The sequence below is a fragment of the Acanthochromis polyacanthus genome, chromosome 24 (assembly GCF_021347895.1).
Source record: "Acanthochromis polyacanthus isolate Apoly-LR-REF ecotype Palm Island chromosome 24, KAUST_Apoly_ChrSc, whole genome shotgun sequence".
NCBI classification, from domain to species: domain Eukaryota; kingdom Metazoa; phylum Chordata; class Actinopteri; family Pomacentridae; genus Acanthochromis; species Acanthochromis polyacanthus.
In genome coordinates this window covers 1,865,775-1,890,932 of record NC_067136.1, presented here as the reverse complement: position 1 = coordinate 1,890,932, position 25,158 = coordinate 1,865,775, and the positions used below count along the sequence as shown (strand labels likewise).

At 39.1% G+C, this 25,158-nt stretch overlaps 1 protein-coding gene across 50 annotated transcripts; it reads left to right on the top strand.

Annotated features, from left to right (window-relative positions):
- The first annotated feature begins 5,921 nt into the window (after positions 1–5,921).
- On the top strand, positions 5,922–18,533 carry LOC110971507 (complement factor I-like). 50 transcript variants are annotated; one of them, XM_051944312.1, is made up of 20 exons: positions 5,922–6,088; positions 6,304–6,371; positions 6,442–6,592; positions 8,215–8,278; positions 8,355–8,532; positions 8,856–9,034; positions 9,122–9,229; positions 9,428–9,604; positions 9,668–9,730; positions 9,773–9,793; positions 9,899–9,961; positions 10,025–10,123; positions 10,218–10,238; positions 11,476–11,612; positions 11,996–12,099; positions 14,079–14,207; positions 15,553–15,731; positions 17,288–17,389; positions 17,463–17,611; positions 18,433–18,533. In XM_051944312.1, exons 1-20 carry the CDS (start codon positions 6,032–6,034, stop codon positions 18,499–18,501), a joined length of 2,118 nt encoding a protein of 705 aa, XP_051800272.1. In that variant the 5' UTR covers positions 5,922–6,031; the 3' UTR covers positions 18,502–18,533. The 50 variants fall into 50 exon arrangements, with proteins under 50 accessions (XP_051800272.1, XP_051800255.1, XP_051800249.1 ...); XM_051944295.1 differs by having other exon boundaries at positions 9,857–9,961; XM_051944289.1 differs by having other exon boundaries at positions 9,836–9,961.
- Positions 18,534–25,158: the final 6,625 nt, after the last annotated feature.

Here is a 25,158-nt window from a genome sequence, read left to right as displayed (position 1 = left end):
TAGTGGAGGCTTTAGCTTGCTAAAAGCAAAAGTTTTAGCTAGCTAATGTTTGTTTCAAAGTTCTGGAACAATGCACAAAAAAATTGTTTCACCCATGCTATATACTAAAGCTCTTGCTACAATGCTAGCATGTTGGTTGAAGAAGTTTTCACCAGCTTATGTTGATACAGTAAGATCTGGAAAGAAGAATTAGTGATTGTTAAAATGATTTTTTAACTATTAAATGACCCTCTATGCACAAAAGAATTATTTACCAGTGCTATAAAATTGTTTAACCAATTCTAAATGCTATTTTGAACTTGCTAAAAGCTCTTGCTACAACATTAGCATGCTAACTGTCATCACATTACAAGGTATTATGTTAATATATTGATTTTCTGTCATAAAATTGACCTAAAAAGTTAGCATTATAGTGCCACACGGGGTGTTAATGCCTACATGTTGACATGACAGTGGAGGCTTTAGCTAGCAAAAAATAGAAGTTTGCACAAGCTAACATTTTAGCTAGCTAATGTTTGTTTCAAAGTTCTGGAACAAATACACAAAGTCATTAATTTACCAGCACTATAAAATTGTTTCACCTATGCTATATACTATTTTGGAGCTAAAAGCTCTTGCTTAAAATGTTAACATGCTGCTCGAAGAAGTTTTTACCAGCTATCGTTGTTAAAAGTCTGGAAAGAAGCTGTAGCAATTGTTATAATTATTATTTAACTATTAAATTATCCAATATACATTAAAAATTGCTTAACAATGCTATATACTATTTTAGCAATGCACTCCTAGCTCTTGCTACAGTGTTAACTTGTTAGCTATCACATAACAAGGTAGCATGCTACTATATTCAACTGTCATAGATTGTGCTACAAGTTAGCATTTTAGCGTGAGCATTAAGCATTGATGCTAACATTTTAGCATGCTAGAGGCTCCAGTTTGTATCTTTTGATGTTCGACATTCAAGGCTAATTTTTAAAGCAATTTTTAAAGAATTTTCTGAATCACTGCGCTTTTGTACGTCGGCATTAAAATATCTGTCAAGTTGGAAATCAGAAATGACTGCCTTTTTCTTTTTCACTGCGCGAAACTGCACACAAAAGCATAAAATGAACTCTAATACAGGTAAATGTTCCTGATAATAAAGCGTTTCTGTTTCTGTGATGATAATTAAAAGTCAAACGCAACACGTTTCCTCCATTTCTGGCTTCCGTCTCCATTCATAAACCGTCACAACTTCCTTCACAGAAGACTTTGGTTTGTTCGTTTCATCCGTTGCTTCTGTCAGTGTTTCTGTGTGTTAAAACTGTAGAATACATTTCTGCATCACGTGTTTCTCTGCATATGTCTAAACTTTTTCTTTTCTTTAATGAGACTTTGCTGTTCGGTGTGTGGAAGATTTATTGTTGAACCCAAATGATCGGCTTACGGTTAGCGGTGGAGATCCACATGGTGCAATAAAATGAAAACAGAAGAAGATTCTTCATTCTCAGTGATTTTCTTTCCTTGTTTGATAACTGTTGCCACATTTATGTCCCTCCTTTTAGTTCTCTTTCTCATTTTCTTTCAGAGCACAAAAAGGTTGTGTTTAGATACAGTATGAGTGTAATTTATTGATTTTTAAACCAATAATCAAGGCTTTCAGTCTGTTGCAATAGTAATAATAGAAAAGGTGCTTCACCTTTTCGCCCAGAAAATGCTTTTTCCTCCTGATGACAGTCCTCGCCAAGGAAAAGACAAGATAAGGACTGTTTTTGTGTTTAACTTGACAGAAAACCAAATCATAGACCGTGTTGTGTGAAATGTTGAGTGTTCTCGAGCATCGTTTCTTTTTAAGGTCAACTGAAAAGATGATTGTCTTTTTCTCATCGATCCAGTTTCTGTAAATATCTGGAAACAGGAATCACATGAGCATCTCCAGACATCAGAGGACTTTGTAACTTCTACAAAAAATGAAAAAATAGCAAAAACATAAGAAAGGATTCAGAGGAGGAAGCACTAAATAGAAAAAAAAAGCTAATTGAAAAAATAGAGTTGCCTAGAAAACCTGTTAACTTTAATGTTACGAGTACCTGAAAAGAATAAAATCCAAACCAAACAGTTTTGTTGGCTACCATTAAATTGCAGATTCTGTTGTTTAGGCTAGCTAACCTGAACATTTAGCTTATCTGAAACTGATAGTTGGCAAGATGTGTTTTGGCTATTTAACAAAAAACATAGCTAACTCCAAATCTGTTTTATGTATAAAGAAAACATTAGCAAACCCCAAATTTGCTTTAGCTTACAAACACAAATGTTAGTTAAACCTAATTTGGTTTTATATGTCAAAATAAAAATGTTAGCTAACCCCAAATTTGTGTTAGCTATTTATCCAAAACGTTAGCCCACCCCAACTTTATTTTGACGATCAAACAATAATGTTAGCTAACCCCAGATTTCTTTTATCAATCAAACCGAAGCATTAGCTAACTCCAAATTTGTTTAAGGTTTTTACCAAAAACAATAGCTAACCCCAAATTTGTTTTAACTATTAAACAGAAATGTTAGCCTTTCCCAATTTGTTTTAGCTATTTAACAAAAATATTGGCTATCCACAGAATTTTTTAGCTATTTAACAGAAACATTAGCTAACCTCTAATTTGTTTTATCTCACAGAAATGTTAGCTAGCTCCAAATATGTCCTACCGAACAAGCTCAGCAGGGAAACAGAAACTTTAGCTAGCCTTTTAAAAATTTTTAAAAAGATAGTGAAAGTAGTTTTCTAAATGTAGATGGTTCCAAACCAAAATGTTTAATATATAAATGTATTAGAAAACCTAAACAAGAATACTTTATGACATCAAAGTAAACTGTTAGCCATCTAAGCTAAACTTTTAGCTAACCTGAACAAAATCGTAGCTAAACCGAATGTTTATCCAGCATTTTTGATGAACACAATTAAAATAAGATGTCTAATTAATGTATTTTCACAATGAAGGCATCCTGTGTGTGTATTCTGTTATTAGATGTAAATTACAGCTCCAATATATGTGGGTTGTCCAGAATTATTGAGTGAAGTGTGTGCAATATATTTCAAAAGCCATAATTCTTTTTGCTAGTTGCCTTTACACACTCCAGGAAAGCTTATTCCTTCCCTGGAAATGCGTAGATTCTCACCAGAAACGCACCAGATGTCCTCTGGATGTGGGATAGTCTCAGCTTGTTCCATAAGTCTGCAGTTTAAACCGGAGATTTTCCACAAAATATTTACATTTTGTCACAACATTTGTTTGCCAAAGGTAAAATTGTTCACGAACATGAAACTATTGGAGAGAGTCTTTAAAAATGTGAATTATTGATGCTTCTGGTGTGTTTGTGGCATTAAAAGTCCTCTCTATCCCCGCTAGCCTCTAATCTGATAATTAATGTTAGAAAAAAGACTGGCTTGGCCAATAAGAGACAAATGACTCCATCAGTCAGGAGCGTTGTGAATAAAAGTCTGTACGCTTCATTTTCTCAAGCTTCTGATTTGAATAAAAACCGCAGAAACGGATTTACTTGTGTGAAAGGTTGTGTTTGGTTTGGATTAATTGTTGATATTTTGATCTATCAGCACGAAGTCTCTGTTCAAACCTGAGAACTCAATAAATCTGAACTGAAATAAGTTAATTTGGTCTTTCTTTGCCTCATTGTTCTGGGTTCAGTGTTGATTTTTAGTTCAACCTTTGGGAACATTTGGACCAATATTACAGATAAACCAGTGACTCATTTTGGCAGCTTTGAGGTTTGGAAACTTTCTAGAAACAGTCAGACGAACATTAACTTGTAAATATTTGTGTTTGTTCACTAAAATCTGGTCCAATTGGTGGTTTTTATGAAGCAACTAAACAATATTTTTTGTTGTTAATCAAAACTGTCATTTAAAAAACAATGTAAAACACTCTCAGAACTACATTTCCCATCAGCCCCAGCTGCTGTCAGGCACAGGTGTGGCTACTTTAGCACTCTTGCCATTTATTGCCCAAAATTTGATTTAATTGGTAAAACTAGCGAGCTAATTCAAACTTTATTAGCCAATGGGAGCTGGGAATGAAACTTTGTAAACATCAGACTGTTGAGGTCAAATACATTTCATGTTTAAGTGTAAAAATGCCCAAAATAAAACTGTTTGTTTACGTCTGAACACCTGAACTTGCTGCTAACTCGAGCAATTATGTGTTCAGCATAGCGTAAGTCGGCCACTAAAGAGAAACAGTAGCTAACCCAAGATTTGTTTTATATAATAGACCCTTTATTTGTTTATAAACATTGTGACGTTTTTTGTGGGCGGGGCTTATGCTGGAGGCAAAAGCGGAGCGAGAAGTCAAGCGGGACTGGGAGTATATAGTTTGCGCTGGGAGTTTGCGCTGCAAACTCGAGCATTTTAACCCGTTAAACTTCAGTGTACCGCCGGCGGTACACTTACTAATTTGCATAGGAATTTAAAGAATGTCCGAAGGCTGCAAACGCGATTATACAAACACTATACGCTGATGGAAAGCTTATATTCTCATGAATCCGCCGGTATAAACCACTTTCAGATGTGATTACCACAGCGGGTAATATAAACACATTTGTCCGACAAAAACAAATATTCATCCATCCGTTCTCTATACACGGCTTCAACGCACACAGCGCGACTCACATTTCCGGGTTCATTATTACACACAGATGAAAATATTCCACAAAAAACGGCCATAATCCAACCTTGGACATCCAGACGACACAAGCCAGTAAACTATTTTGTCCAAAACATATCTAAGTCGGTATATAATCCACGAATAGGTCGTTTTCAAGGAAATGCACCTCGCGATGCGCGTCCAATATGCCCTGTATTTCTCGTCATATTTTTTTATTTAAAAATAGAATATTAGCGATTTTTTGTACTGAAAATGGCTGGAATTGACTGCAGCTGATCGTCTCTGTCCAGTCTTTTCGCCTCAGTGCATTTAACCACAACTGTCTTCGTTCCCTCTGAGCACGAGTGTTCGGTGGAATCCTATAAAACTTTAATTTGCGTTCGCCAATGTCATTCCTCCTATTCTGGCATCCAAAAACACAGCAGGACGACATTTTAGAAAAGTTGATAGAGCCTAGTTCCTCAGTCTTTCGCCTTTCGGTCACAGCCGCGGGCTTCCTCTTTTGCCTCCAGCTAAAGCTGTGACGTCATTTGTGACGTGGGTCATTAAAGGGTCTATAAAAACAAAATTTGTTTTAGCTATGAAACAGAAGCATTAGCTAACCCCAAATTTGCTTTATGTGGCAAAACAGAAATGTTAGCTAACTCCCAAATTTATTTTAGCTATTAAACAGAATAATTTGCTAACCCCAAATTTGATTTCACTACGAAACAAAAATGTTAGCTAAGCCAAATTTGTCTTAGCTATTTAATAAAAATGTTAGCTAACCCAAATTTGTTTAAACCATTGAATAAAAAAGTTAGCTACCCTAAATTTGTTTTATCTATTTATGAAAAGCGTTTGCTGACCCCAGATTTATTTGAGCTGTCAAACTAAAATGTTAGCTAACCCCCTAATTCATTTCACCCAATAAATAAAACCACAAGCTCAGCCGTGAAACAGAAACTACAGCTAATCTTTTAAATTAAAAAAAAAACCAAGTGAAACTAATTTTCTAAATGTTAGATGGTTCCAAACCGATATGTTTAATCTATAAACATGTTAGCAAACCTAAACAAGAGTGTTTTATGACATCAAAGTAAACTGCAAATCTTTTCCTGTGACATCTGAATATTGATCATAATGAGCAGAATACGAGCTAAGAAGCAGCTTTTCTAGGATCCACAGCTTTAAACAGCTACTTTACTAAGCTTAGAGTTTAAAAATTGGTGTTTTCTTGTGTTTGCTGATTGGTCTGTCATGTTTACTGTTGGGAGTCTGTCAACACGGAGCAGATAATGATTGATGGAGGACGTCATTGTGAACACTGGAGTCTGTTCGACAACAACAGAAGGAGAATATTTAGTTTATTTTGTTTTACTTTGGACTAAAGCAGGCGGATGATGTTTGTCAGGATGGTTTCAGTTTCTCTCCTGTTGCTGTTGCTGTCCGTCCTGGTGAGTTATCTCCTGTTTAATTCGTTTATTTACACATTTAAATTCTTTCTCTGCAGCTTTAGGTGTGTAAATGAAGGGAATATGCAGTTTTATACCACCGTCATGTATGAGTGTTCCTTAATGAACTGTCACTGATGAGAGTTTTTATGTTTTTAGATCTGAATCTGTTCTAATTCTTCTGAACTGCATTCTGCTGAAATTTATTTCTCCTCCAGTTTTCAGCTCAAAGTTTCGCTGTAAAGACGGACGAGTTTCTCGGCCCTCCAGAGTGTCTGGAAAACAGGTGAGTGCTCTCTGATTGGCTGAGCTTGTTTGCTTGTTTATTTGTTGATTGTGTCTGTTTTATTCTTCAGGTTTACTCGTGAATCGTGTGACTTGGTGTTCTGTCCTCCATGGCAGCGCTGCTTCAACGGACGTTGTTTCTGTAAACCAGCTGACCAGTGTCCAACAGGGGGCGTGGCCTCCGTCTGCTGCCATGACAACCAGCTACGCTCCTACTGCCAGGTAAACACAACCAACTAACCACCACCAGCTAAAGACCACCATCTAAACACCACCAGCTAACCACAACCAGCTAACCACAACCAGGCTAACCACCACCAGCTAAAGACCACCAGCTAACCACCACCAGCTAACCACAACCAGGCTAACCACCACCAGCTAACCACAACCAGCTAACCACAACCAGGCTAACCACCACCAGCTAACCACAACCAGGCTAACCACCACCAGCTAACCACAACCAGCTAAACACCACCAGCTAACCACAACCAGCTAACCACAACCAGCTAACCACAACCAGCTAAACACCACCAGCTAACCACAACCAGCTCACCACAACCAGGCTAACCACCACCAACTAACCACAACCAGGCTAACCACAACCAGGCTAACCACCACCAGCTAACCACAACCAGCTAACCACAACCAGGCTAACCACCACCAGCTAACCACCACCAGCTAACCACAACCAGCTAACCACAACCAGGCTAACCACCACCAGCTAACCACCACCAGCTAACCACAACCAGCTAACCACAACCAGGCTAACCACAACCAGGCTAACCACCACCAGCTAACCACAACCAGCTAACCACAACCAGGCTAACCACCACCAGCTAACCACAACCAGCTAACCACAACCAGGCTAACCACCACCAGCTAACCACAACCAGCTAACCACAACCAGGCTAACCACCACCAGCTAACCACAACCAGGCTAACCACCACCAGCTAACCACAACCAGCTAAACACCACCAGCTAACCACAACCAGCTAACCACAACCAGCTAACCACAACCAGCTAAACACCACCAGCTAACCACAACCAGCTCACCACAACCAGGCTAACCACCACCAGCTAACCACAACCAGGCTAACCACCACCAGCTAACCACAACCAGCTAACCACAACCAGGCTAACCACCACCAGCTAACCACCACCAGCTAACCACAACCAGCTAACCACAACCAGGCTAACCACCACCAGCTAACCACCACCAGCTAACCACAACCAGCTAACCACAACCAGGCTAACCACAACCAACTAACCACCACCAGCTAAAGACCACCATCTAAACACCACCAGCTAACCACAACCAGCTAACCACCACCAACTAACCACAACCAGGCTAACCACCACCAGCTAACCACAACCAGCTAAACACCACCAGCTAACCACAACCAGCTAACCACAACCAGGCTAACCACCACCAGCTAACCACAACCAGCTAAACACCACCAGCTAACCACAACCAGCTAACCACAACCAGGCTAACCACCACCAGCTAACCACAACCAGCTAACCACAACCAGGCTAACCACCACCAGCTAACCACAACCAGCTAAACACCACCAGCTAACCACAACCAGCTAACCACAACCAGGCTAACCACCACCAGCTAACCACAACCAGCTAACCACAACCAGGCTAACCACCACCAGCTAACCACCACCAGCTAACCACAACCAGGCTAACCACCACCAGCTAACCACAACCAGGCTAACCACAACCAGCTAACCACAACCAGCTAACCACCACTAGTTAACCGCTTACAACTCAAACATGAACTTCCTTGGTAAAGTGTTGTTCTATAAGAAGTGTCTGAAGATGGTTTGTCCTGCAGGCGATGGCTACTTCCTGTCTGACCAGGAAACCCGTCATGTCCCACTTTGGAGGAAACTGCTCAGGTTGGTCCTCAAACCGTGAACAGACCGAACCACTGCTGGATCTTCTAGAGCTAACGCTGGTCTCCTCTCACTTCAGACCATCAGACAAAGTTCAGAACTTCCATCGAGCAGAACACCGGAGTAGTCAGGCTCTTTATCCCCAGCACTGGGAGCACTGGGAACACTGGGAGTTCTGGGGAGGAGCTGCTGGTGTGTGAACAGCTGTGGGATATGGCTGCTGCCAACGTGGCCTGTAAGGACAACGGACACCTGCTGTAAGAACAGACTAATGTTCCTTTATGTCTCATCCAGGAGAGTTCTGCTTCTAGAACTAGAACCAGATCATAACTAAAACCAGGCCCAGAACATGAACCAGGTCCAAGACTAGAACCATGTCCAAGACTAGAACCAGGTCCAGGACTAGAACCAGGTCCAGAACTAGGCTCAAGAATTAGAACCAGCAGTGCTGAAGGCATAAACACTTATTAAATACCAACAGACAGATGTTGCTGTGTTGTATTGTTGTGTATCGTTGTTGTGTGTTGTCTTGTGTTGTTGTTATGTTGTTGTTATGTTGTGTATTGTTGTTGTGTAACAGCGGCGCTGCCTCCACCGGTTCTCTTCCGTACGTCGCCCTGCAGACCGACAACCAGCCAGTAAAATGTGTCAGCATCCGTTGTCAAGGTTACGAGAACTCGCTGGCTGAGTGTGACATCTATGACAGTGTCAGGGTGGACGGCGGGAAGGTCGCCACGGTAACCTGTGATCAGCTGGCAGGTCAGTGCCGAACCGCCTCAGATGTGTCGCACTGTTGTGTTACTGAGTTAACCTTGGTAACACAACGGTAACTGTGGTGTGTTTCAGGTGAGGAGTGCGACTTCAGGTGTGTAAACAGGAAGTGTGTGTCCATCAATCAGACGTGTGATGGTGTTGACGACTGTGGTGACCGCAGTGACGAGATGTGCTGCCGAGGTAACACACAAATACACACCATGTACACACTTCAACACGCATCCAGTGTACATTTTCACGTGTTCTGAATAAATGTTTTCATACGTGTTTAAAGAACATGTCAATAATGACTTGCATGGTTGGACAGAAACCTGTTTAATGATCCCATTATAACGTGATGCTCATTCCAACATCTCCTTCAACATCTGGTGCCTCCAGGATGCAGGAACGGAGCGTTCCTCTGCAGCTCAGGTGTGTGTCTGCACAGAGAGAGGCTGGGCGACGGCCAGGTGGACTGTCTGAGAGGAGAGGACGAATCCCAGCTGATCACAGGTAAACATCAGCTGATCACAGGTAAACATCAGCTGATCACAAGCAAACACCAGCTGATCACAGGTAAACATCAGCTGATCACAGGTAAACATAAGCTGATCACAGGTAAACATCAGCTGATCACAGGTAAACATCAGCTGATCACAAGCAAACACCAGCTGATCACAGGTAAACATCAGCTGATCACAGGTAAACATCAGCTGATCACAAGCAAACACCAGCTGATCACAGGTAAACACCAGCTGATCACAGGTAAACATCAGCTGATCACAGTTAAACATCAGCTGATCACAGGTAAACATCAGCTGATCACAGGTAAACATCAGCTGATCACAGGTAAACATCAGCTGATCACAGGTAAACACCAGCTGATCACAGGTAAACATCAGCTGATCACAAGCAAACACCAGCTGATCACAGGTAAACACCAGCTGATCACAGGTAAACATCAGCTGATCACAGGTAAACATCAGCTGATCACAGGTAAACATCAGCTGATCACAGGTAAACAAACAGGATCCCAGCTGAAGTCTCATGTTTTCTACCCCACAGGGCCTCTGCCATCACTCCCTCCTCTCACAGGTAACCACGGTGTCGTATCGCTGCCATGTCATACTGTATTGTTGCTATGGTAACGTATCTGCTCACATATTTTGTTCTTCGTGTGTTTTTCCAGAGTACATCTCTCCTAAAAGTGGTATGTAAATATATCTACATGTACTTTAAATATTCATGTATTTAGTAACACATTCAAATGTTAGCTAGCAAACTATTATATAGATACATAGTATATTTAACATATATATAAACATACATATTTAATGCATACATATATATGTGTGTGTATATATATATATATATATATATATATATATATATACACACACATATATATATATACACACATATATATGTGTGTGTGTATATATATATATATATATATATATACACACACACATATATATATATATATACACACATATATAACTATATAACATATATTTACATACATATGTAACATTTATTTTACTATAGATATAGCATATATTTATATGTATTTAACAAATTTACATATGTATTTAACAAATGTATTTTAACCACTTTTAAATATATTTACGTATATTTTTAATGAATATTCCTGTTTGTGCTTATATCAATTTTATCATTTTAAAAATTTGTTTTCATACAGATTTTACATAAGCCTGAAAATGTATTTAATGTACATTTTCATATTTATTTAATGTATGCCGTAATACGTATTCAACACATTTTTTACATAATGAATATTCACATTCCACTTATATATTGGTGTTTATTTTGGTGTCTTATAAGCCCATGTTAGGGCTGGGCATACTGAATGTTTGTAAGACACAATAATAAAAAATTCATTCATTCATATATGTGTTTAAAGTTTGTTTTCATACAGATTTTATGTTTTCATACATATTGAATGCAAGCTTTTATATAAATTGAATGTACACTTTAAAAAGTGTTTAATGCACTTTTTCAGATCTATTTAATGTATGCTTTAATATATATTTTACATATTTTTACATATAGATCAGTGTTGAATTTCACTATTTGGCCTGAAGGTGGCAGTGTTGTGTCACTGTGTCAGAGACTGATACAAAAGTTTGTCTGTTAGGCTGATTATCACAGTAAAGTATTAGATTACATTTTTATAAGCATTTAAAGCATGCTTTATTTGTATTTAATCTAAATTTACATGTGTATTTAACATATACTTTCAGATATATTTAACATATATTTACATACATATTTTCAGAATATTCGGACACACTGATACAGAAGTTTGTCTGTTTGGCTGATTGTCGCTGAACAACGACTGAAAAATAAATGCTGCAGGTGACAGCTAATGTGATTTTTGTAAGAAAATAAAAGTGTTTGTAGTTCAAATTCTTATTTTTGTGTAGAAACGAAGGCGGCCAGAGCACACCTGGAGTCCAGGCTGAAGTGTGGAGTTCCTAAAGTGACCAGAGTCAGGGATGATGAGGAGGAGGGAGGAAGAGGACGCTTCAGGAGGGTGGTGGGAGGACGGCCGACTCACCCGGTCAGTGGCTTTAACCACATTTTATTACAACCAGTTTTCACACAGTTTTCTTTTTATCCCTCCAAGTTTAATATTTATAGAGAAGTAACAGTGAAAGTTTCAAGTTTTTGTCGTTAATATTTTCTGATTATTGCTCCATTAAATCTAAATGCTTGAAAAACTTGCTGAATGTGGCACTTTTGTGACTAAATTTAATCTCACAAAGTGTCTGACAGATTGATCTGTCAGATAAATGTCAGCTGACCACAGGCAAGCAAAAACTCAAATCAGAGAAAAACGTGATGATTTGATGAATTTTAGCTTCATGTATGTTGTTCTTTTCTCTCTTTTTTTTTACTGAAACCCGTCGATGGAAGCAGAAACTGATGTGTTTTTCTGTGCAGACTCAGATCCAGTGGCAGGTGGGGGTGGAGGTGAAGCAGGAGTTCCAGTGTGGAGGAGTTTATATCGGAGGCTGCTGGGTGGTGACCGACGCTCACTGTGTCCGGTAATGAAACCGACCACTGCTTTTATCCTGTGAGAAACTGTTGTTTATTCACAGATTTTTCATAACTAATATGAACTCTTCCGCCGTTTTTCTTGTTTTTTGTGTGTTTTTGTCATTCAGTCAGATAGCCGTTGTGTCTTTGTGTTTGTTTCGTATCTCTTGGTGCTGATTTTCTGTTTATGCTCATTTCACGTCTGCTTACAGTCCTTGATTTATTCAGTTATATTTCTGTCTCTTTATGGACATTCTTTCCTCACTGTGAGCTCATTTTTCAAACAATGTCAAATCTGGCACGTCCACGGCTGGAGATGTATTCTGGAATCCTAACAAAAGACAAAAGCTGCATTTCTTTCATTATTTGCTCTGGAACCAACCTGCCCACAGATGTCACTGACACTGGAAACAACAAAATTAAAGCAAAGTTTTACTTGGACAAGGAGTCGACATGAACAGAGCAGAATCTGAACAAAGACGAGGAACAGTGTAGCCTTTATACAGGCACGTAAGCTGTTAAACTGTTGGAAACACTGTTCAACCTAAAACTCTCAGCTGAGTCGTTCATGGCTTCACTGTGGCCCAGCAGAGCCCAGAGTTGTTGTTTTTTTTTTGTTGAATCTGTTTATTGCTGACGGTTTGTTTTGGGCGAAGTTTTAGAATAGAATGCCTTTTATTGTCACTATACACAAGGACAATGAGATTTAGAGCATCTCCATCAGTGCAAGATACATGTAATAAAAATCACAAAAAAGAATAAGTTAAAACAGTTAAAAAGGATAAAAAGTGCATGGTCAGTGTGATATTGCACATTAGAATAGTCCGTATTGCACAGTAGACGGTTATGAGGTAGTCTTGGGAGGGAGGGTTGGAATGTCAGTGCATGTTTGAGTTCAGAGTGGTGATGGCTTTTGGAAAGAAACTGTTTTTGAGTCTGTTTGTTTTGGTTCTGATGCACCTGTAGCGCCTTCCTGAGGGCAACAGGACAAACAGGTCGGAACCAGGGTGGAAGTTGTCCTTGATGATGTTTCCTGCCCTTTTAAGGCAGCGGGAGGTGTAAATGTCCATCAGGGAGGGGAGGGGGCAGCCGATGATTTTCTGTGCTGTCTTAACAACCCTCTGAAGCCCCTTCCTGTCTGCCATGGTGCAGCTGCCGTACCACACTGTGATGCAGTAAGTCAGCAGGCTCTCAATGGACGAGCGATAGAAGGTCGTCAGCAGGGTGGGGTCCAAGTTGTGTTTCTTGAGAACCCTCAGGAGGTGTAGCCGCTGCTGCGCCTTCTTAATGATCGCCGTGGTGTTGTCCGTCCAGGAGATGTCGGAGGAGATGAGGACGCCTAGGAACCGGAAGCTGTGGACCCTCTCCACACACTCACCGTTGATGTAGAGGGGGGCTAGATCGGTGCCGAGCTTCCTAAAGTTGACAATGATCTCCTTTGTTTTCTTGGTGTTCAGAGCCAGGTTGTTTTCTGAACACCAAGCTGCCAACTTCAGGACCTCCCCTCTGTAGGCTGTCTCGTCTTCTCCTGAGATGAGTCCGACAACTGTTGTGTCGTCAGCAAACTTCACGATGAGGTTGCTGTTGTGGGCCGGACGACAGTCATGGGTGTAGAGGCAGTACAGGAGGGGGCTCAGCACACAGCCTTGTGGGGAGCCGGTGCTCAGTGTCCGCGTGGAGGACAGGTGGGGGCCGAGTCTCACAGCCTGGGGCCGGTTGGTGAGGAAGTCCTTTATCCAGGCACATGTGAGAGGGGGGAGGCCGAGAGTTTTAAAGGCAAGAGAACGAAGGGATTCTGATGAAAACCAGGAGACCACCTGAAAGTTGGAAATCTGACAATTTGCTCTGTTTTTACAGTTTCATGTATTAAAATCTCAATAAATGAACACTTTAAATCAGATAACCAAACCAATTTAAGGCCAAACAGACGTGGCAGTAAAAGAAAAAGTGACTAAAACAGTTGATGTGTCTCTTTTCTGTCCTCCAGGCCCTACTCCGCCCCTCCAGCCGGTCTGAATCCGGCTGCGATCAGCGTGAAGTTTTCTCTGTGGCGAAGAGACAGAGTTGAGAAGACGACGGACACAGCTTCAGTCCAGAACGTCTTCATCCACCCACAGTGAGATCAGGAATAACTGACTATATTACATCCCTCTGGTTTTCTTTGTTCCTCTCAGTGTTGATTTTAGCAGCTGTCAATCAGCCGGCGGTGGGCGGGTCTTCCTGCTCAGGATGACGAGTCGATCACTGCACAAAAACATGAAGAAGAAGATAAATAAATGGAATAAAATGAAAATAGATGCCTTTTTAAAAAAACATATGGGAAAACATATTAGTTTCTACACATTTTTAAATAAATTAACTGGTATTATATGTAGAAACAATGCATGAATCATTTATTCAATAATTTTTGTATGAAGTAAATAAATATCTTTTGGGTTTTTCAAATAAATATTATTGCAGGAAAATAGATGCTTTTAAATATAAATAGCAAGAGTGACTCATGTATATACAAATATATATTTTTAAATAAATAGCAATAAGTAAACATGTTTCTAAATATACAGAAAAATAGTCATTTTCATGCAGTAAGTCAAGAAATATTTTAAACATAAATGGAAATAAAATGTTTTATAAAAAATACAGTAAATGCAATAATTTACATGCATTAAATAAACCGATCTTTTGATACTGTATAAAAATAAATAGCTTTAAAATACTTTAAATAAACTGACACTATATCTAAACACAGTTTTTCAATAAACAGAAAAATAGAGTAACTTAAAAATAAATACTGTATATACACAAATAAATATCATTTATATAAATAACTACTAAAAGAAGAAATAAATATAAATGATTTTCTAAAATTATATATTAATAAATAAACTCATGTTTTAAACATAAGGTAACTGTATGTACAGAATAGATGCAGGAATACATGTACAAATAAATGTTAAAATGAATAACAAGGTATTTAAATATTCTAACTTCTCTACATTTGACATTTATAATTTTTATGTATTTATTTATTTGCAGATTCATACTTAACAATGGCACTATGTCTCATTTATCTTGTCACACCTGTTAAACTTTTCACGATAAGTCATTCCATCTACATTTGTTGTAAAGAGTACGGCAGACGGGAGCGTTTAACAGTGGAAAGCACATAAAACAAAAACCGGTTGGAATTTTTGATAACTGATGACTGAAAACATTTTGGTGTACAAAGCACAGTGTGGCTGAAGAAAAGCTGTGCAAAGTGTTTTATTTTGAAAAGGTAATACTGTAAAGAATGAAGCTAAATTTTGACGGCACAAGAACAGAAAGTTTAAGATGAGTGTGAATACATCAGAAACGTAAAGCAAAGTGTCGTCGGCTTACGAAGAGAACATCATGGATTAAATTCAGATTTATTGCGCCTTTTGTTAAACCTCAGGTAAAAATGTGAAACTCTACCACAGGTTCAACCCCAACACCAGTGAGAACGCCATCGCTCTGCTGGAGCTGAAGAAACTTGAAAACTCAGAGGAGTGTTTGTCGGAGAACCCGGCCGTCAGTCCGATCTGCGTCCCCTGGACCTCCAGGCTCTTCCAGCCCAACCACACCTGCACCATCTCTGGGTGGGGACGCCTGAGGCAAGGTACCACAACCTCCAGAACCTCCACTCTGCTGCTAGCTCAGCTCAGCTCCTTGTTAATTTTTCTCAGGTGGTAAATGGTCTCAAAATATGGGAACCTTTGACCACAACCTTATTGACTGAATCCACAAATTTCTACATCTGTACATGACACTGTTCTCCACCGAAATAAACGTTTTTATCCTTCCGTTTTCACAGCTGAAAATAGCACATGGTGCAGCATCTAGTGGCCACGGGTGGTACTGCACCAAGAGCTGGCTGTAGGTGTTTCCTTGTATTGTACAGTGCTGTGGAAAAGTATTTGCCCCCCTACAGAGATCTTCTATTTTTGTGTATTTGTCACACCTACATTTTCCAGATCATCAAATTAATTTTAATATTAGACAAAGATAATCCACGAAAACACAAAAGTTTTGAATTGTGGTTTTATTTTATCAAAGGTAAAATGCTCTCCAAACTGTCTTGTTCTATGTGAAAAAATGTTTGCCTCCTTAGCTACTTATCTACCCACTGGGTTCAGTTTCACCATCCAGACTCACTTATGATTCCTGACAGGTTTGTTGAACTTAAACATCACTAACTAGAACCTGTCTTCATTGTGAAGCAGCTAAAGAGTCCCAGAAAGGAGTACATGATGTCAAGTTCTGAAGAGATTCAAGAACAGATGAGGAACAAATTCACTGACATTCATCAATCTGGAGGTTTCCAGCCCCACTGCTGAGGCTCTGGGACTCCAGAGAACCACAGTAAGAGCCAATATCCACAAATGGAGAACATGGAACAGTGGAGAACCTTCCCAGGAGTGGAGCAACGAAAACATTTCTCCAAGAACATCATCATCTATTCCAGAAAGTCAAACCACTACTGACCAAAAAGGACATTGAAGTTCGTCCAAGACTTTTGCGACAACATCCTGTGGACTGATGACTCAAGGGTGGAACTTTCTGGAAGACATGGGTCCGTTCCATCTGGTGTAAAGCTAATAGTGTATTCTACAAGAAGAACATGATAGCAGCAGTGAAACATGGTGGTGGTAGTGTGATGGTTGGAGGACCTGGATGATTTGTCTTGAATTCTGCTCTCCATCAGAAAATCCTCCTTAGGAACATCCATCATCAGTTCATGACCTGAAGCTCAGCCCTAACGGACACAAAGACCACAAACAGGTCCACCTCTGAGTGGCTCAAAAAGAACTAAATGAAGGTTCTGTTCATGATCTAGAACCATGTAATGTGACTGAATTAAAACTATTCTGCAGAGAAGAGACGACCAACGTTCCTCCATGGATGTAAAAGATGTTCACAAACTGGAACAAACATTTGACTGTTGCTGCCAAGAGACTGACTAGTTATTAGGTTCAGGGGGGCGATTACTTTTTCGCAGCACTATAGTTGGACCAAAACACTAAAGATGTTTTATGATGGTTTCTATGGTGGTTTCTGTCATGTTCTATGATGGTTTCTATGATGTTCTGTGATGGTTTCTATGATGGCTTCTGTGATGTTCTTTGATGGTTTCTGTGATGTTCTATGATGTTCTGTGCTATTTCCTGTCTGTAGCTGGCCCTACAGCTCTGGTTCTACAGTGGGCTGAAGTTTCCCTCATCGCTGACTGCCAGAGGTTCTACAACAGCAGCCTTAAAGTCGGGATGATCTGTGCAGGTCAGTTCCATTAAATCGTCTCCGCCTGAAGCTGCGTTCGTCGTTGTCATGGAAATATTTGTTTTCTGTCCAGGAAATCTGGATGGCGGTGTGGACGCCTGTACCGGGGACAACGGAGGTCCTCTGGTGTGTCGGGATGAACTCGGAGTTTCCTACCTGTGGGGCATCGTCAGCTGGGGGCGGGGCTGCGGCCGGGCCGACTCACCTGGAGTCTATGTGCAGGTAAACAGAACACTGCTCACCTCTCCAGTAGCTGCATGATTAGTTGAACTGTATGTAGACAGCAGCACGGACTGGTGGATTATTGTCATTGAATTTACTGCAGACGTTCATGGTCCCCAGAGGATGAATCCCACTGACTTCTGTGATCTCATGACATTTTTTCTGGTGCCATCCAGACGTTGAAATTAGTGGTTTTCAGTGAAAAATCTCAGTAACTATTTGACAGATTGTGGTGAGTTTTAGCTCAGATGTTCATGTTCCCCAGAGGATGAATCCTACTGACTCTGGAGATCCCTTGAAGTCATCTGTAGCACCACCTGAATGTTAAAATTTGTGTTTCAAAGTGAAGAATCTTGACACGTGTTGAACTGAATGCAGTGGATTTTTGTGGAAATGTTCATGCTCGCCAGAGGATAAATCATCATAACTCTGACATTCATATTGCTCCATTATCAGGTCAAAACTTTTGATCGATTACAGGAATATTTGCAAAACCATCGACCTCAGCTGTACGTTGTGTGGAGCTAATGATGTTAGCATGCTAACGCACTAAACTGCCATAGATGTTGAGCTGAAAATTACAATGTTAGCATCAGGATGTTAGCACCCTGTACAGTTTTTACTGTTAAATATTGTTAAACATTTAAGTCGTTTGTAAGAAAGAAAATTGAGAATATTTGTTGTTTTCCGGCTCTTAAATGTGAGAATTTGTTGCGTTTTTGGTGTAAATGAACCTTTTGAAGTTTTCAGGAGCTTGTGATGGATGCTATGCTAATGATGCTAATGATAATTTTCTTCACCGGTTCTTTTTTTTCCTGCAGGTTTCTCACTACTTTGAGTGGATCCGACTCATCACCGGCTGGTCGACTGTGACCAAGTTCAACTCCTGAAAATGATGTTAATAAACTTCAGTGTTTCTGGAGCAGCGATGTTGAAAGGCTCTTCTGTTGATTCACTGGTTCAACATTAACTTGTTTGTTCGTTGTGTTTATTCTCTTTGGGGTCGAAGCTTTTCCCGGCAGCGACTCAAAGATTTCACTGTTTACAATATTTAAACTTACTTTATTTACTTACTTTATTTCTGACTGTTTGAAATCTGTTCAGGTTGAGAGCTTGAGATAGAATTTAAAAAGTGAAAATATAAAGAAATAAAATCAATTCAAATAATAAGAAACTGGATTTAAGCAAAAATAATAATAAAACATGCAATTAGCATGAATTTTAACAAATGGAAGAAATAAAATTTAATTATTTAAAGAAATAAGAAAAATTTAAGAAGAATAAAACAAATAATGCAGTATAATAAAGTAAATAAACTACCTTTAAATAAATTAAGAAAATTATAGAAAAAATAAGTAAAAAAATATATATATATAATAAATAAAAAAATGTTTAAAATTAAGTAAAACACAGAAAGAGTAAAGATTAATATAAAATGATAGAAATACAATCACAATAAATTTTAAAAAGCACAAAAAAACTAGGAATAAAGCATTTCAACCAAGAAAAATAAACAGAAAAGAAAAAATAGTGAACCGTACTTTTAAAATTGATATGAACAGGCACAAATGAAAACTAAAAATGAAAACATTAGAATAAAATATAAAAACTAAAGGAACAAAGAAATTTTGAAAACATACTGAGCAAAAATAACAAAGAAGCATGAAAAAAATAAATTACTAAATATATCTGAAATTAATTTAAGCAAACCTAAACTAAAGCTAAACTTTAAAAAACAAAACAAAAAATACATTTTCAAATATAAAATATATTTTTAATGAAAACAAAAAACAATAAAAATAATTGAAGTATACATTGATATAAAATAAAACTTAGCCTCTTGTATAATTAAATAAATGCTTTGTGGCATTAATCATCTTCCATTTAAACAGGAAGTGACCACAAAGCAGGAAACCGACCATATAAGGTCATAAAGGTGAACAATAAACCAACAGATTAAACATACTAAATATTCAGATTCCTTTAAATAATCTAATGAGACATTGTGTTAGAAATAATCAGAGTTCCTCCTGCATCTCCCCCCTTCTGGATGAAATCAAATCAAATCAAACTTTATTTATAAAGCACTTTTCATACAAAAAAAGCAGCGCAAAGTGCTGTACAACACTTAAAAACATTAAAAATAAGAATACCCATCCCGCCCTCCCTCCATATAGGCACACAACTGCACGCGCACACACACACACACACACACACACACTCACACACACTCTCACCACTGGCTATAGGAAGACATGGCGTGGCACTGACGATTGTGGAAAACGCCTCCGTTGGGGTCGTCCACACCGGGAGGAGCTCCAGGCCGTGCCCGCCGGAGGCGCCGGCACCCAGACCCCCCCGACCACGACTGACACAGGGACCCCACACCGAGGTAGGGAGCCCCTCAACTAGCCGAGCCGAGGAGACCCGAGGACAACACCCCCAGCAGCAGACCAGACACAGCCCCCAGTGTGGAGGACCCCCCTGAGGAAACACTGGAGTTAAAAGAAATAAAATAAACAAATAAATAAATGTGCTAATAACTAAATAATGGGAAGTAAAAACCGTAAAATACATAAGATAATAAATAAGGAATGATAAGAACATCAGGATATAAGAAGGCTTAAAAGATCAGTTAAAAGCCTGATTAAAAAGGTAAGTCTTTAACCTTCCTTTAAAAACACCGACAGTCTCTGCAGTCCTGAGGTCCTCCGGCAGGCTATTCCAGAGGCGGGGGCCATAATGGCTAAATGCCGCCTTGCCGTGTGTTTGAGTTCTGGCTTGTGGTATAATTAAGAGTCCGCTGCCAGAGGACCTCAGGGTCGGCGAGGGTTGGTATGTTAAAAGGAGATCGGACAAATAAGAAGGCGCAAGGCCATTAAGACATTTAAAAACTAATAAAAGGACCTTAAAATCGATCCTGAAACAGACGGGGAACCAATGCAGCGACTTTAAAACTGGTGTAATGTGCTCCCGCCCTCTGGTCCTTGTCAGCACACGTGCGGCTGAGTTTTGTAAAAGCTGAAGATTAAAAGTACTCTTTTTGGGAAGACCAGAGAGCAGGGCATTACAATAGTCTAAACGAGAAGAGATAAAAGCATGCATTAGCACCTCCATGCTAGCCTGAGAGAGAAACAGGTGGACTCTGTCTATATTCTTGGGCCAGTTGTTCAAAGGTAATCTGATTGGATTTTGGTTATCGGATTGGATCAAATCTTGAAAATGGGTTGTTCAAAAGGGAAAGACGGATTCTGAAATCGGATTAGATCATGTAATCCAATCCTAGTTTGAATCTGGATCAAACCTTCAGTTTGTGTTGTTCAGAGCATTTCAGTAGGATCTGGATAACTTTGATCCCAAAAAGCAGGATTATCCTGATCCCAACAGGGGGTAGGATTTCAAGGTGGATTTCAGGAAGAAAATGTAGCAAAACTGTACAATTGGTCAAATGATCAATTTGTATCATTTGTGTACATACTTTTATTTATATTTTGCACTTGATTTGTTGTTGTTTGTTGTTAGTGATAAAGTACATAAAGTAGACATAGGCTACCAATTACCCCTGTCAGTATAGGAAAGTAAAAATAAAATAAAAATGATCTTGTCCCCAAAACATAAACGGATTTCCCCAAACAGATTTGAATAACAAACAAAAATAATATATTCAGTATTTCTGTGATTCATCAGCCCAATTACTGCAGAACAACCTGGACCTTCACCTGTAGAGCCACCAGCCACAGGAACTCAGAAAGGAGGCTTGAAGCGTCCATTGCCAACTAATAATGATGCCTACAAATTGCTCATTGAACGAGAAACTGAAAGAGCAGAAGCAGATACTCCTGGCAGAGGAACAAATCAAGCTGGCCAAACTGCAGCAAACCAGGGCTAAACTTCAGATCTGCCTCCTAAAAGCCGGGCTTCAAAATGCTGGTCTCTCATACTCCGATGAAGAACCCTGAACATTCTTTATATAGTTAATGATTGGACATCTAGCCATTTTTCAATTTAAGAGTTTTTCAAAAATATCCATGGTGTATTTGTTAATGTATTTGTTATTTATTGTTGCTCAGATGAGTGATCATAAAAAAAATAATATAGAAGTGGATGTTTATCTTATTTTTGTGTTTTGTCTCAAAATATAAAGCACTTAGTGACCCCGTGTTGGCTGTTTTACCTGTTCTTTACATTGCCAGTAGCCCACATTGTGTTATGTTTTCCCATTTAGAGCACTGGAAATCCGGATTTGGTAATCTCAAAAACTGTGTATCTGGATCAGGATGATCCAATCCAATGTTGCTTTGAAAAACCGGCATAAAAGTAAGACGGATTACCTGATGCTGGATAGCAAGAAATGGGATTTCCAAATCTGGATAATTTTTATCCAGATTACTTATTTTGAACAACTGGCCCCTTAAGATGATAAAAACCTATCTTTGTTATGTTTTTAATATGTGGGATAAAATTCAGCTCAGAGTCAAAAATAACGCCCAGGTTTTTTACAAATTCTGCTGGTTTAAAATCTTGTAATTTAATTAAAAGTTTCTCTCTCTGATCTTCAGGACCTATAACTAAAACCTCAGTTTTGTCCTGGTTGAGCTGCAGGAAGTTCGCTGCCATCCATGACTTAATGTCTAAAATACACTTTAAAAGAGCATCAATTGGCCCTGTGTCATCAGGAGACACGGCACTGTACAGCTGTGTATCATCAGCGTAGCTATGGAAACTGATGCCGTGTCTCCTGATGACGTCCCCAAGAGGAAGCATATAAAGATTAAAAAGAATGGGACCTAAAATTGACCCTTGGGGAACCCCACACCTAATTTTATGGGTTCCTGAGGAACACGTATCCATACTTACATAAAAACATTGGTCTGTGAGATAAGAGTTGAACCAGTTAAGCACAGTACCAGAGAGGCCAACCAGGTGTCTGAGTCTGTTTAATAAGATATGATGGTCTACTGTATCAAAAGCGGCACTGAGATCCAGTAGAACCAACACTGTTAGTTTTTTATTATCTAAATTCCACCTGATATCATTTAAAATCTTTAAAAGTGCTGTCTCTGTACTGTGGTTCCTCCTAAAACCAGACTGATGTGTTTCTAAAATGTTAATTCTGTTTAAAAAGTCACTGACTTGGTTAAGAACCAGTTTTTCTAAAATTTTACTTAAAAACGGTAAGTTGGATACAGGACGGTAGTTATTAAGAACATTAGGGTCTAGACTGCTCTTCTTCAGGAGGGGCTTCACCACCGCCGTTTTAAAGGCAGTGGGGAAGACACCTGTCTGAAGAGAGCAGTTCATTATGTTTAAAAATTGTTCCTCAAAGAATCCATAAAATGATTTTAAGAGTGGTGTGGGAATAGGATCTAAAAGGCAGGTTGTTGGGTTTACTGGTTCGCTCCACTTCATCAGGTGTGTGAGCAGGAACAGGAACAGGTGAGGGAATATGTGCTCTGTCGTCTACCTCAGCCGAAGATTTATTAATTTTGGATTTAGATTAACTGAATCTTTGATCTCTGTCGGTTCTTCTAGAAACTTCAGCCTCTAGAAATCTTCTTCTTCGTCTCTGGTGAGTCTCGGTTTTTGTTTGAACCAAAAGTCTTTCTGTGATGTTTAAGGAGAACGTTCCAACAACATCAGACAGCATCACCTACACAGTCTAATCCTTAAAAATGTGTTCCAATCAAACGTTTAAAGAACATTTTTAGAATGGTTTCATATGTCAACATTCAGAGGATGTTCTATGATGACAAAAGTGGAACGTTCCCATGCAGCTTTAAAAAAGTGTTTTCCAGATGTTCTCGAGGCCTCAGATAATAAATTGAGGGTGGAACATTTTGACTGCTTGGTTGGGGAACATGTAGAGCATTTTATGATAAAACATTCCCACAATGAAAACAAACGCATGACCTTCTCTCTGTAACGTTCAAAAAGCATCTTCAGGATGTTCCAGAGGCCTCAAATGACACAACGTTCTTTAGAAAGCGCTGTGATGTAAAGTAATCACAAAGGTGGAACATTCAGAAATGTTCTGAGGATGTTTAGGGGATATTGAAGACAGGAGAATGTTTCATGATTACAAAAGAAGAATGTTCTGGAACCAAAAATCAACAAAGGTTTTCCAGATGTTATCGAGGCCTCAGATGACAGAACGTTTTATTATACAGAACATTTGGCCTTTTTTGTAGGGAACACATTATAGAATGTTCTCCTATAGAACATTTCCACAATGAAAACAAAAGAAGGACGTTCTTACTCCAACATTCAAAAAACATCTATAAGACGTTACTGAGGATGAGATGAGAGAACGTTCTTTATAAGACATTCCTGTGATGTGATATGTTCATAAAGATGGAACATTATATAATGATTTGACCATGTTTCAGGGAGAACATTCCTCTATAACACATTCTAACCATGTTTCATGGCAACAAAAGAAGAACGTTCTCAAACCAAAATTCAACAAATGTTTTCCAGATATTATCGAGGCCTCAGATGACAGAACGTTTTACTATGCAGAACATTTGGCCTTTTTGTTGAAGGAACACAGTACAGAGCATTCTTCTATAAGACTTTTCCACAATGTTAACAAAAGAAGGATGTTCTAAACACAACATCTGGAAAACAGAGGCCTCAGATGACAGAACGTTCTTCATAGGACGTTCCTGTAGAGTGACAGATTTACAAAGGTGGAACGTTCTGCCTTCAAATGAAGAACATTCTCAAACTAGCATTTTAAAAATGTTTTCCAGATGTTCTCAAGGCCTCAGAAGACAGAACATTTTAACACAGAACATGTTATAGCGTTCCTGTAATCTGATACATTAAGAAGAACATTCTCAGAAATTCCAGGAAACTTGCTGCTGACAACATTAGTAGAACTTTGCAGAACTTTCTTAGAACATTTTTTAAATGTTTTAATGTAAACATTTAGAGAATGTTGTCAGACATACAGATGACTGTGTTAAATAATGACGAAGGAGGAACGTTCTCAAACCAACATTTAAAAATATTTTCCAGATGTTACTGAGAACGTTTTAGAACGTTCCTGTCATGTGATTTTTTAAAGGTGGAACATGTTGGCTTTTTGTTGAAGGAAAACATCAAAGAACATTCTTTACAACCTTTCTGAAGAAATAACACAGGATTTTCTCGAAGGAGCATGTCAAATTTTCAGAACTTTCTCATAAAACGTTCTCGTAATGACGTATATAAACAACAGTGGAATGTTCTGGCTGCCATGTTCTGTGGATGTTGTTGAGGAAACACATTATAGAACCTCTAAAACTTTCACACAAGGTTCCATGACAACAAAGGAAGAACATTGTCAGTCAACATCCAGCTTTGAGAACATTTGGATCCAACAGTGTCGTCACCAAACATGGCTAGAACATCTGCGGTTCTCCTGCCCATAAGAGGAACATCGTGGAACCCTTAGGTGCTTGAGTGTTTGTTTGGTTTGTCCATTCTGGGTTTTCCTCAGTGATGAGTCAGCTGATCGATCAGGTTCAGAGCGTCATTGACTAGTCGCGCTAATGATTGACAGA